Source organism: Centruroides sculpturatus, unplaced genomic scaffold (assembly GCF_000671375.1).
Source record: "Centruroides sculpturatus isolate CEXI.00-Female unplaced genomic scaffold, Cexi_2.0 scaffold157, whole genome shotgun sequence".
Classification (NCBI taxonomy): Eukaryota; Metazoa; Arthropoda; class Arachnida; order Scorpiones; family Buthidae; genus Centruroides; species Centruroides sculpturatus.
The window spans coordinates 249,632-265,123 of NW_019384522.1; the positions used below are offsets into that span (position 1 = coordinate 249,632).

The 15,492-nt window shown below is 30.6% G+C and overlaps 1 protein-coding gene across 1 annotated transcript in view; it reads right to left on the minus strand.

The window, feature by feature from the left end:
• LOC111622781 (ryanodine receptor-like) overlaps positions 1-15,492 on the minus strand; it is a 420,607-nt gene that overhangs the window by 247,073 nt on the left and 158,042 nt on the right. The window contains exons 41-42 of the mRNA XM_023365203.1: positions 9,043-9,087; positions 6,247-7,021 (exon numbers count right to left, since the gene is read on the minus strand). Coding sequence (XP_023220971.1) covers positions 6,247-7,021; positions 9,043-9,087 — 820 coding nt within the window. The remainder of the gene's footprint in view (positions 1-6,246; positions 7,022-9,042; positions 9,088-15,492) is intronic.

Consider the following 15,492-nt stretch of genomic DNA (forward strand, 5'->3'; position numbering starts at 1 on the left):
CATTCTCTGAAATATGACAGTCATATGCTTTGGTCCCCCAATCTGCCTTGATCATCACTCATATTCTCAAAATCCTGGATAAGCCACTGTCCAGAATTATAAACTCAATGTCAATAGTCAGGGCTATTAAAGCCAAATGATTGCCAGATTAGATTGAGTTATATTACTGCTATATTAATAATTAAATGCTAAGTAATTTGATCTATTTAATTATTAATAGTAGCAGTAATATAACATCCTGATCTAATCCAGCAATCATTTGGCTTTAATATAACTATTGGACTTATAGATGTTTATATTTGTCTGGAAGACATTATTCAAAAACAGATATCTTAATCTATTACTATATGAGGGAGAGTCAAAAAGTAAGTTACAATTGGTAAGAATTTTTTGTTGATAAATGTTATTTAGATGAAACCTGGTGGCAACATTAGTAATACTTTCAGCTAACAAAGAGTAGCAGATTTGTCAACTTGGTTGCAGAGGTTAATCAGTTTTCAGTCATGAAAGATGATGTGTTATTTGGATGTAGCATCCAAATTGGAAGTTCATGTAGAAACTCATTTCTTATGGGTAAAAAGGTAACCCCACTGAAATTTGATGCCAGTTGAAGGGAGTGCACAGTGAGGAAACTTTTGCATGACAATGCTACACCTCATTCAGCAGGCATCATGAAGGCCCTACTGAAAAAATTCAAATGGACTGTGTGGAAACATCCTCTCTACAGTCCAGATCTTGCACCTTGTGATTTCCTAGTGTTCAATCCATAAAAAAAATTCCTTCCAAACTGCCAATACAACTCCAATGAAGACATCACAAATGCAACATGACAATGATTATCACATGTTGAACGGGAGGAAATACCAAGAAGGAATATTTGTGCCATGCTACAATAAATGTTTAAATAAACTTGGTGATTATATTGTAAAGTAGTACTTGAATTGTACATTCATACAATTAAAGTTTTTGACCCATATGTTTCATACTTTTATTTTTGGTATGAGTGCAACTTACTTTTTGACTCACCCTTGTATATCTAAATATTATGTTTGATATCTGTAATTATCTTAAGTCTTTATTTTTCCATTTATTTATATAGTTTAAAATGCATTTTTAATCTTACATCAAAATTTCATATTTTAAGAAAAACACTTCAAATTTTTCTTTTACTCAAATTTTGAATTTAATATATACTACTCAAAAGTGAAATTGCAACACTACAAAGAAATGTGCATAGCCTCATGCAAATTGCAGGACAAGCAGAGGTGACAGAGATATGCAAATAATTAAAAGAACAAACAAAGAATGCAAAAGACAACTGTTTATTCAGTAATGAATATGACCCCCCTTGGACAGCTATACAGGCTGCTATACAACTATACAGCAAGACATACTATCGATGAAGCAATTAATGGTTATCTGAAGTCTCCCTTGTCAAGCTGCATCCACTGTGGTGGACATGTTGTCTACAATATGTGGCAGTGGTCCCAGGTATACATCACATTGAACGAGTCTCACAGGTGTTCAATGAGAGAGATCCAGCAAAACTGCCATTTAGGAAAGGATGGCAGTCTCGCTGGTGAGTTACTCTGTTCAAGCTAGTCAGAGTTTAACATATGACGAGGTTGAGCACTATCTTGCTAAAACACCATGTCAGTAGCCAAACCACAGGCCCCACAATTCATATGATGTACTGGTCCACTGTCAGAGTACTGGAAATGTGCATCAGGGCTGTTGATTGATCAAATATAATGCCTCTCCAAACTATGATGCCCAGTGTGAAACAGATTAAAGCTTGGAGAAAAAGGCTAGCATATAGCATTCCCTGGAATACTATGACACATATCCATTACCCTCATTCCTCCACAGACAGAAGCAGGATTCACCCATAAACAGTATCTGATGCCATTCAGTGGTCCGACCGCAATGACAACAATACCAAGCCAGGTGTGTAGCCCTATATTGAGCAGTTAATGGAATCCCAATTGTTAGTTGATGTATGTGCATCCTAACTTTATGCAACCCTGTTGCAAATGGTTTGGGTGGACACAGATGCACCTGTTTGTGGCGACAGTCGACTTTGGATGTCACATGCTGTGGCAAACAAGTCCCAACAAGCCATTCAGCAAATCTGTCAGTATGTTCATTCTGTTGTGCACTGGTGCAATCCACTCCTTCTTTGGAGTATTTGCAGATGTTCCTGCATCCATCATCAGTTGAGGTGGAGGGCACATATTTTAAATTAAATACATTAAAAATATGATTAAAAATTGTAGCCCAGCATTGTGATTATGTCACAATAAATAATTTCTCATATGTATGTATGTATATCATTGTTATATATATATACATAATTACATTATTCTTTCTGTTATCTTTCACTCATTTATATATATATATATATATACATATCAGTGGCGTGCCATCCCTGGAAGCAGTGTTTCCACTGCTTCCCTTGTATTTTCTAATATATAAAGACATATTGTGCAATTATTTTCATATTTTAATGTACTTTGAATTAGTTAAAATTAATATTTTATTATAACTGCATTATGTATCTTATTACAAATTTCTACACTACATGTGAAAAAAAAAAAAACAATAAGATTGCTATTGTATATTTGAATATCAGTAGCAGAATGGAAGTGCTGTATTGTCAAATACAGGACAGTTTCCAATCAGCCAGATTATATGCATTCGTGAGGTTGATGCACTTTACAGAGCATCAACCTCACTGGTGAAAGCTACACACCAAAATGTCATATAACACTTCCAATGATTCTATCCAGGACCGGTTCTGGGCTGTTAGCAGCCTACATGCTAAATATCTGGTCACCCTCACCCCATTATGTGAATCAAGTAGATTTATAACTTAACCCAACCGATAGGAGTTTTACTGGTATGTTTTTTATGATAGTTCTGTATAGCTGACAGGAGTTAAAAAATCCATTAAAATTGATATATTTATTCTGCTCTCCCTCTTCCATATTGTATTACAGATTTTAATGTTAAACTAGTGATATTACGATTTAGTATGCCCCATCTATAAGGGGATGTAGAAAAAAACGTGTACAATTCTTGTACAATGTTAAAAAATTAACTGTTACTTTAGCAGCATCATTTACAACCAAATTTAATGAATGAGACGAACAAGGTACAAAAAAGCTCTAGATCTATTTTCCTTAAATTTACAATTTATGTATCATTGTCATAAAAATTTGTCTTTCCACTTCTTTCCCAAGACTACAAATATTCAAGTACATAGTAATCAGTTTCAACTTATTTCTACTTAAGAAGTAGTTAAATAATTAAGCGATTAGGGAATTAGGGACATAAATAAAACCCTGCTGAAAGAGCCGGAATTTTACTTAAACAATATAACTAAACCAATCCCTAGCCAAGTACAGTGGGGACTGATTTCTTCATAATATTAGATGTAATAAACAGAAATTTTTCCAATTCAATGAGAGTAACTGAAAAAAAGTTTTTGGAAATTTCCATGCACTCCTGGTTCTAAAACAAATTAGTTAGAAAACAAACAATGGACAATCTATTAAGTTTAACATATTTAGATTTTTACAGCTATGGCAAGAAACGTTTAAAATTTACAACCCTGTCGCGTCCTTTGAGGTATACTAGTGATGCAACAAAAGAGGTATTTGACATTGATCGGTATTGGCACCCTCGGGATTTAACAGTCCACGTATATGCTCGCACTGCAACCTACTCTGATTCCATCCATTAGCCACTCGTAGAGAGCTATTTGACTAAGTGGATTTTTTAAGATTTAAAAAGTGAAGAATATTTTATGTTATTTTTATGTACGTTTCTTTACAATGCTATATTTAATTATAATTTTCTTTAAAAATATATTCATACAATTGAAAAATATTTTGTACCAGGTATGTATATCCACCACACATTTTATTTCACCAAGTAAGTTTTTATTATTTTATTTTTAATTGTAGCCCTTATATCGTAGCTAGAGATTCAGAATGTAACTGTGATATCTGGCTTATCGAATAAATGAATACGAATGGATCCTAGACGATCATTGACGTGCAATTAACTGATTGCCCCAGGAAGTCAGCTTCTTACAGAAACACAGCTTCCCTATCATCAAATGTCATGGAACACCACTGATACATATATACATGAGTGAAAGATAACAGAAAGAACAATGTAATTGGAAATAAAATTTAAACTAGACTTAATTAAGACTTAACAAAGAAATTTAATGTTTCTTAAGGATAGAAAAATCTTGCTAAAATTTAATTCAATCAAATTTGAATTGAATTAAATTTTAAACAATAGATTAACAATTCAGTTTTTACATAGAACTTTCCATTCTTTTGCAAAATATTCTCATAAAAAAAATTCATATTAAATGGAAGTTTTGATTTTTTTTTACTAGAAAAAATCTTATCATTACAAACAATAGGTTTTTAATATTTCTATTCACTTGACAATATTATATTCAATAAATTCAATTCTCTACAAACATAAGAATACACTAGTTAAGTTCAGATGTTCTTCCTTCAGTTGCCTTCTTTATTTTCCAGTTCTAGAGAATATGAACAGGTCTTTCACTGAATTTATATAAATTAATACGTAAGAAATACAGAACAACAGTTTATGTTATAAACTAATGTATAATTCTCAAAAAATTCACAGTTTATATTACTTTACATGAAAACTGCATAACATAATTTTTGGAAAGAAGCTAGTCAACACCAATTTTCCTCTTTTATTATGATTACAGTTTTCACTAAAACCAATCTCCTAATGGATGATTAAGATAAATGAATGACTTCTGTAATTAAGTAATCATTCTCTACACCTCAACTAAACTTTTCCATATTCAAATTCTATTCAAATTCTTATTTTTCAATTGTATCAAACTTCTTTTCATCCAAATTAAGTTATAGGACTATGTTCTAAAATACCAAAGCTTTCTGTTTGCCTGACACATTCCAAAAAATTGAATATTTTCCAAATTTAAACCATTGGATTCTGTTGATTCTTAACAGTATTGTATATTTGTCTTGTGTTCTTATATTTTATGTAAATAAAAGTCATGTTTAAAATATATTTTTTCAAAATTTATTATTTAATAATTAACATTTCTTTAATTTTTAAAATTTAAAATAATTTTTTAAATGCTAAATTTGTATTCTTTTGCAAAATATTCTCATAAAAATATTTATATTAAATGGAAATTTTTATCTTATATCTTGTTATTAGAAAAATTTTTTATCATTATAGTGAAACAATAAATTTTCAATGTCTTGAATTTAATACTAAAATACTATATTGGACCAAATATAAATCAATTCTAAATTTTGAAATCCTTATTTTTTTAAAAATGTCAACCTTTTACTATTAAGACTATTACCATAAAGACTATAAACCTATTACTATAAAGACTATAAGTCAATCTTTTACTATTAATTTTATTTGCATGCAAAAAAATTAGCAAATTGCTAAGTTTTGTATATAAATAAAATTAATGCTTATGCTAAATAAATTGACATTAAAAAATTAATATATGTTTATTGAAATGATATTTTTCATTGTCATCACTCCTGTTTATTTTAGTGCCATTATGATTTTCTATGTCTTTGAACAGTACATTATCCTCTGTTCTGGCCAAGTTGTTGTTAGAACATTTTTTAAAGCCTCTATAATTGTGTCTTCACCAACAATCTTTCATAATTCTACTGTTATTCTAACTTTTACAAGAATATGTGAAATTTTCATTACTTTTTTTCTATATAATTGAGTATAAAAAATTAGTGTGTACAATGTGTACACACTAATTTTTATACTCAACAGACAATTATCAAAATCAAACAAAACTTTAATGACACTTGAATATAAGTCAAGAATAATTTTTTGCCTGTTAATACTGGGGAAAATATTAACTAATATTTGGGCCAATACAGTGTATACTTTTTAAAATAAGAAGTATTTATTTCATTTCATGCACAATACTTGTGATCATGTGAGAAAAAATTAATGAAAATGTATTTTAGAATATTACTCTAAAAAATCATTTATATGGATTTTTTCAAGTACTATTCATATTTTATTTGAGCATGTATAAATATTAACTTATATCTCCTATATATTTTGTTTTTACTCCTGTAGTTATTTTATATAGAAGAAAGAAAGCCATTTAAAAAATTTAAAAATTTTATATTTAATTATTATTCTTTTTAATTTAAAAATATCATTTTTACTTACATCTCATGGTATGAATTATCTTCTCCCCATGCTTGAAAAACTACTTTCCTTACCAAAGATGTATCAAAGCTCTTATTATGATGTTTATATGCTGTTGTAACCCAACCACAATAAACATGATTTGGATCTTGACCAGGAAATATTCTAATACCATAAAAAAATTCATCAACTAAATCAATTATTGATGGATCCAAATAATCTCCTCCATCTCCTCCATCATCTCCTAAAGTATCCAAATTAGTTTTAGATGATGCTCTCCTTGGAGTATGAGTTCCCTTATCAGCTATACCTGGAGATAAAGTATTTGGTCTATCTGGCACTGAAGGTGGAACAATGTGACTAACAGATCCAGCTGGAGATAATCTCATAGATGGAGTATGTACAGCAAGTGTAGGTCCAGTTTGGACAGTTAATGCTTTAGATCGTTCAGGTGAGTGCTCAAAACGAGGATGCAGATGCTCTTCTTCTTCTTTTTTTTCTTCTTTTTTGCGAAAAAACCGAAATGGAGACTTTCCTCGTTTTTTCTTTTCTAAATCATCTGAAGTTGGATCAGAAAGTTGACTATCTTCCATTCCTTTTTTATGTATTTCTTCACTAGATGCACTTCTTAATTTACCCAATTCTTCTGGTCTTTCAGGTACTGTTAAACTCTGCATTCCCATTTCCATTGATTGTGTTTTTGTCAGAGTTGATCTTTTAACAGAATGTTGGCGTGGTGGTACATGAGGATGATCTTCACCTTCTGCTACATCTTCTGAATAACCTCTTTGTAGATCTATAATATAATTTATTAAATATTCAAATAATTTTATAAAAGACTAATATATAAAACAATTAAAATTAATCAAGTGTATGTATAAAAAATGAGTCAAAACTATAAACATTTTGATTATTCAAAAACTTAATTTTAGTTTCAAAATTGAAATGTTTCTGAAATTATTTAAAGTTCTATAAACATTTCCCATAAGGAATCTGCCTAAGAAACTGATTTTTACCATAATTTACTCTAATGTATACAATGGCAAATGAAAAGTTGATAAAAATTTTATATCAGCATGCACATGTGTAACATTTTGAAAAATTAAAAACCTTTTAGTTTATGTTTATACATTCAAAATAGGTTGGTGTCAAGTGTTCAAATTGAACACTTGACAATTCAAAATACTTATATTCACAAAAACAAAAAAACCCAAGTAAATTTTTTCATATTTTTTTCAGTTTTTGACAGGAAACTCGAACAATACCATGTATGTTATATAGCAGTCTGCAATCCCAAATGAGGATGAAAGCAAGAATGCACATGATTGATTTTGTCTAAAAATTATAATTGAAAATTTGAAAAAGGTTCCCAAATGCTAAAAAATACTGCTTAATCACTGTTAAAGAAACAATAACAGAAATTACAGTTTCTTTTAAATGCAAGCAAACTACATCTTTATCATATAATTGATATGGACTAAAAAAAAGCCTCTTTCAACATTTGTCCATATGTATTCATAATATATGAAACAAAACTATTCATTATCAAAGTTTCCTTGGAATATCTTAGATGAATACCCTTTTCTGTCCATGGAAGCAAAACACACAATTTTAGCTGATTTAGCAGGTTATTGATTATTCTTTACTCAGTTTTTATAAGATTGATGAATCTTTGCTTCCTTCTGTCTTTATATTTGAGGTGACAACACTTACCAAAAGGTTCCTGATAGACAATGACTTCCCACTGCATCTTGTTCTATGGTTATTAAACTTTTTGCTTTTTTTATTAATATCAATACAGATAAAATTGATAAAAGTTACATAGCAAAATTGAGAAAATGTCCTACGTGATTGTAGGCTACCCAGATGCCATATTTAAGATCTCCATCATTCATAATTTTCTCTCTCAGAGGATGATAATGTAATCTACTTGTAACAACAGAGTCTCCCAATGGTTTTCCTTTGTCATAAGTGTTGGTGGAAATACTAGTAAGAAGTTCAGAATGTAAAATATTTAAGATCTCCATCATTCTTAATTTTCCAGTCTTACAGCTACATTATGTTGATGACATCCTCATTGCATGGAATAAAGGCAAAGATTTTGATGTGTTTGTACACATATCAATTAATATATCTGACTGTTAACTTCACCATTAAATGTGAATTTATAAATAAATTTCATACAACTTATGAAACTGCACTTAAAACTTGTAGTGCTCCGCAGGTAGAAGTAGTTCTCGGGATAGGGTACGGCCATATCATGGCGATGATTGGCTGCGCGAACGGTACCTTGGGTAACGGAGGAAGGAAGGGATATAAAAGGAGCACGTCCACGTGGGAAGGGGCCTTTGTCCTTTGTGGGCTTCTGTCGACTTGAGACTGTTGGAGGGAGATTAGAAACGAAAGGATCTCACGGACGGTTTGGAAACATCGTGGTAGACAAAGAAGGACTGCACGTGGGAGCAACGAATCCGAAGAATATAGGGAGGTAGTGTACGATAGAATACGGCAACCATAGGAATCTTCTTGTAATTAATTGTAAAATTTCATCGTCTACATTCATGGTAGACAAGTTGTAATCGCGAAGAATAACATTGTTAATTAAATTCATATTGTCGGTCTAAATCCGTGTACTTATTGTGAAGTCCTCAATACGATTCATTATTGTTACACTAAGATATACTTCGGTATATCTAACTTAGTACAAACTACATGAAAACATTATGTTCTTTGTGCAAAAAATGCTACTCTAATGTAATTTTTGTTTTTTTTTTCTTAAAAACTAATAATGAAATATATAAAAATTTATAAACTTACCTTTGATATCTGACAAACTAAAACCACTTTTTAACATATGCNTGTCTGCGTGTTAAAAATTAAGAAAACCGATTGTGTCATTGTAAAAAAGTGTAAAAAGACGGCATTTATGGTAGTCGTCATGAAAACCTTTAAGTCAGTGTTTCCCAACGTGGGGCCCACGCCCCACAAGGGGACAATTCGATTGTTAAGGGGGGCAATTTTAAAATGAGTTGTTGACTTTTTTTTTTTCTTTTTTAGGCATCAAAATTTTTCATCGAGCTATTCGGACTTGAGTAGCTAATATTGGAAGATTAATCGCGGGCCACATTAATTCATTAGACAAGCCCTATGTTGGCCATGCCTGGTATAGCCACTGTATATGTTAGGGAGGCATGAGAATTTTAGAAAGGCTTAGGTGGGGCATAGCACAAAAAAGGTTGGGAAACACTGCTTTAAGTCGTCTAAAGTTCTGCTATGTACTAGTTGGGTGTCTGTATTGGAGTGAGATATGTTTCACTGGTTAAAAATCAATTTTATTGTATAATTTTATTTTAAGTTCGGTTATTGTTGAATATGTTATTTTATACTTGTTTAGTTAGCTGAAGAGGGGAGAATACCCAAAACGCAAATGTGTAGCACAGCATTCTAACTGAATAAAGATTGAAAACTTGCCAAGTGTTGATAAAGAAGGTCACTTCATTGTGCCAGTATACAAACATAAATAACAACACGGTTTCGATAACAACAACAAAATTACTGGAAAACAGAAACGGCAGTTGACATCAGAATAGGAAGATATGAAGAAAGAACAGCACAGAGAAACAGACTATGTCATGAGGATACAAGGTGAGATAAAAAAACTTGCTGTCGATCTAGATTACCTAAAAGCTCACACTGCGGATAATAGACAACTAAGAACACTTTCTCTCCCCAAGTCCATCAGCCAGAACATACCAACACGCAAGAGGAAATATATAAACTCTAGAATCATCAAATCTACAGTAAAATTTAAATACATTAAAATTCGAAGATTAAAGCGTAGTCTACAAAAATATAAAAACCAGAGAAATCAACAGGAAAATGAAGAAACTAAAATTCTATATAATAGTAGTATCGATAAATATAGAATAGATAAAAATATAAAATTAATAGAAAAATTTAAATACCCCTCTATAGAGAAATCATAAAAAATAATGTTATATCAATTCCAAAACTATAATAAAATCATTTGAAATAATTTTCAAGTATAAACAGTATTAAATGATTTGACTGAAACTATTTGGCAGAAGATATTAAGTGATAACAAACAGCAAGTAAAATATTATGTAATAAAATTCAGGTTTTCAATTCTCCATATCTCCTGAACAAATCAAGTTAAACAATATCAGCTTTTTGTTAATTAAAGTTCTGTTTATTAGGATTTAATCCATACAGTTATTTATTATGAATGTTGCCATATGAAGTATTCAATGTGCTTGATTTCCAAATCACCAATTCATGTAACAACATGCAGAACATCCTGATACAATCGACTATTTTTTTCTGCCCAATCTTTTTACATCAACTATTTGGCCAGACTTGTGTGAGAATTGGGGTTTAAGCATCAAAGCTTAAACCGTTTTCCGACAATGGGAAGACGAGTCCCGCTCACAGGGTCAGTGGATGGCAATTTAGGAGGGCGAAAATCGAGTGGGAGGTCGTGGATAAGTCGATAAGGTGTTGGCCGAGTATGAGTAAACACGCATGTTTAAGATATTATATAAATTTAATTAACAAATGCTATACAAAAAGGTTACAAAGAACAAGATTGATAATAATAATAATTTCAAACCGAAGTTCCGATAGGTGGTTAGCTGGATTGCGTCTCACGTATTTCCGACAGAAGAGAGTCTCTGATCCTCATTAATATTTATTTCTTAATTAGCCCTAGTCCACCTGAGAGTAAAGAGAGAGTTCTACTTACTAAGTTGTAGATAGTAGAATCTTGCTTAGTGGTCCGTTGTCGGCAGTCAGCGTTTAAAGGCAGTTGATCAGTTGTTTCTTGCTGTCTTGAAGGCACCCTGATAACTGGCCGTGAGCCCTCTTTATACCAAATTTGAGGGGGGTGAGAACTATGACATTATTAATGATTTATATGCACACCTGTTAGTGTGTTGATGTCTGGATCGAGTTAGTACGGACCACTGGCACAGAGAAGTCTGTTTAATTTATTGATATTGGTGTCTAGAAGATATGATTTTATAATATAAATTTCTATAGGTTTGACGGCTCTCATCCATAAATTAACACTCAGCTGACAATAATTTCTTTAAACTGGTCAACAATCTAGATATTGTTTATATCAAATGTTGCATTTGACTATGAACGAGGTGATTTATTGCTGTAACCACGTGTCACATGCAACCAAAGAGGGGATAAGAAACATCTCTTATTCCCATCTTGTTAATATTAACATCTATAGAATTACCGTTAAACAAATGGAGGAGATTTCTTTTATTGATATTTTAACATTCCCTTTTTTTATGAGGAGAGCATCTCGGTCATTGACCACAGAAGTCTCCTTTTTCCCTTTACAAAGAAAATCCCGAGGTTTATACTGTTTTAAGACAGAAAAAGGGTTTCAGGCCGTCACACTTGTGAAGTAAATTTCTAATGACTTTATCAGGCAAGATAAAATCAAGAAATCAAAGATGTATGATCATTTTTAAACTTCCTTTGAGCATGTTTTATAGGAACACAAATGTCCTCTTTTGCAAATGATGAAACCAAAGAAATTGTACTTCAGTTTACAAAAAAAGTGCAAAGTTTTAAAATGAGTTGTTCAAGAGATACTGAGAATTAAAATCCTGACTTTTAGCTGAAACACCTTGTATAAATTGATAAGTAATCTTTAAATGATTTACATTTCTAGATTTGAGTACATGATGTTAACTAATATCAAGTATATCAATTTTCATTATAAGAAAAATGATATCAAATTATAAGATGACTATCACCAACAATTCTGATTATTTTTATGTAGTTTGTATAAATATAGTTTGTTGTTGTTATCGAAACCGTGTTGTTATTTATGTTTGTATACTGGCACAATGAAGTGACCTTCTTTATCAACACTTGGCAAGTTTTCAATCTTTATTCAGTTAGAACGCCGTGCTACACATTTGCGTTTTGGGTATTCTCCCCTCTTCAGCTAACTAAACAAGTATAAAATAACATATTCAACAATAATCGAACATAAACTAAAATTATACAATAAAATTGATTTTTAACCAGTGAAACATACCTCACTCCAATACAGACACCCAACTAGTACATAGCAGAACTTTAGACGACTTAAAGGTTTTCATGACGACTACCATAAATGCCGTCTTTTTACACTTTTTTACAATGACACAATCGGTTTTTTTAATTTTTAACACGCAGACAAAGTAATTGATAAATAGTACTAATTAAAACTGTTACATAAAATCATGCCCTTCGTCTTCGTTCTTCCAAGCATATCCTGTAGGCCATCTTTCCAACACTATCATCTAGTCGGCCAATTTGCATATATCACGATATACCTTGATTTAATGAACTGACAGGGCAATTGATAGACATCTATTATCTTGAAAAAAATATATAAAACATTTTTTAAAAAACACATCTATTGTTTAAATTCCACCAGGCATATTTTGTGAACTACTGTCCTGTTATCCAATTTACATATAACTCAAAATACATTAGTATTACATTTTTANGATTTTATGTAACAGTTTTAATTAGTACTATTTATCAATTACTTTGTCTGCGTGTTAAAAATTAAGAAAACCGATTGTGTCATTGTAAAAAAGTGTAAAAAGACGGCATTTATGGTAGTCGTCATGAAAACTTTTAAGTCGTCTAAAGTTCTGCTATGTACTAGTTGGGTGTCTGTATTGGAGTGAGATATGTTTCACTGGTTAAAAATCAATTTTATTGTATAATTTTATTTTAAGTTCGGTTATTGTTGAATATGTTATTTTATACTTGTTTAGTTAGCTGAAGAGGGGAGAATACCCAAAACGCAAATGTGTAGCACAGCATTCTAACTGAATAAAGATTGAAAACTTGCCAAGTGTTGATAAAGAAGGTCACTTCATTGTGCCAGTATACAAACATAAATAACAACACGGTTTCGATAACAACAACAAAATTACTGGAAAACAGAAACGGCAGTTGACATCAGAATAGGAAGATATGAAGAAAGAACAGCACAGAGAAACAGACTATGTCATGAGGATACAAGGTGAGATAAAAAAACTTGCTGTCGATCTAGATTACCTAAAAGCTCACACTGCGGATAATAGACAACTAAGAACACTTTCTCTCCCCAAGTCCATCAGCCAGAACATACCAACACGCAAGAGGAAATATATAAACTCTAGAATCATCAAATCTACAGTAAAATTTAAATACATTAAAATTCGAAGATTAAAGCGTAGTCTACAAAAATATAAAAACCAGAGAAATCAACAGGAAAATGAAGAAACTAAAATTCTATATAATAGTAGTATCGATAAATATAGAATAGATAAAAATATAAAATTAATAGAAAAATTTAAATACCCCTCTATAGAGGAGATATCGGAATGGAAAAAATCCCTTGTGTTAAATAAAACAGAGTATGTGATTCCTAAAGATATTCTCGAGACAATGCAGACAGGATTAGACTTTAACGGTCCTAATAGTTGGAGAGTGATAGATATAATACCAAGCCTAGACAAAGTGTGTGGAGGATTGACAGAAGAAGACTCTGAGATAATGAAAATTAAATTAAGTAACATTATAAAAGCACATATTAGGAGACAAAAGATAGCAATCGTCAGGGATAAAAATTATTATAAATACAAAACAGAAATTGAAAAATTGCGTAAGTACTTAAATGATAATAATCTTAATATAATTAGAGCAGATAAGTCTAAGCAAATTGTAGTTGTAACCCAAGACTAAATTGTTTTAAAAAAACTACAAATCATAAATGGAAAAAATTTCAGAGAACTACCGATTAATCCGAGAAAAATCATATATGAAGAACTAAAAAAACGAATTACGAAACTACAAAAACTGGGGGATGTTACTAAAAATGAAAAAGCATTTATATTATCTGAGGATAACGAGAGAACTCCTCGATTAAATATCCAACTAAAAACTCATAAACAAAATGAAAATGTACGACCAATTGTCGATTTCAAATTTACTGTTTTGTACAACTTAGAAAAATATTTATAAGAAAAACTTAAAAGTTACGATAATTCAATTTATTCTATTAAAAATACAGAAGAATTTTTAAATGATTTGAAGAAGATCCAGATAGAAAATACGTTTAAATTGGCTAGTCTTGATGTAATAGAAATGTACCCATCAATAACATGGCAAATGATTAATAACCAATTGAGAAAAATGAATGTTGAATTTTATATTATAGACCTACTAGAATTCGCTTACAAGAGTAACTATTTTGAAATAGACAATAAATATTACACACAGGAAGATGGCATTAGCATGGGGTCGGTTATAGGCCCGAAATAAGCTGAACTGATAATGATTGAAATAGACATAAAAATTACAGATATTCCTGGTATACATTACTATATAAGATACGTAGACTATGTTCTAATAGTATATAATGAAGCTGAAGTAAAAACCGAAAAAATAAGTAAATTAATAAATAATATTTATACAGAAATCCAATTTACTATCGAAAAAGAAACAACAACTGATAATAGCATAAGGTACCTTAACATAGTTATTACTAGGAAAGAAAACAAATTAATGTTCGAAAATTTTAAAAAACAATGTTCGATCAACAAAACATTGAATTATCATTAATATTCCTCTGCATATAAAAAAGAACATTTTTTCTATGGAATATAAAAATATACTCAATAGAACTAGTGAACAAGGAAAGAAAGGAAAATATATAAATGACTTACACAAAAAATTTAGTTTAAACGGATACCCTACCAGATTAATTAATGATTGGCAACAAAAAATAGATAATAGTATTGCTTTCCCTGTTAAAAAAGATGAAGAAAAGCAAAAAATTAAATACTTAAGTTTTCCGTACATAAAACATATGTATGAAAAAATTAATAAGGAACTCCAAAAAAACAATATAAAGCTTGCCCCAAACTATAAAAATTTAATATCCAGATTAAATGCTAAACAACGTTCAAAAAAGCAAATAGAAAATAAAAACGAAATAAAAAATGTTGTATATAAAATACCCTGCACTTGTAAAATCAATAGTTTTTATATAGGTGAAACTAAAAGAACATTAAAAACACGTGTAAAAGAGCATATATCAGATTTAAAATATAGTCGTCTAAATTCAGTTTTTCATGATCACTGCGTAACCAATAACTGCAATATAGATCAATTAAATATACAGATTTTGCATAAAGAAAAAAGAACTTACGACAGAAAATTCAAAGAAAGTGTAGAAAT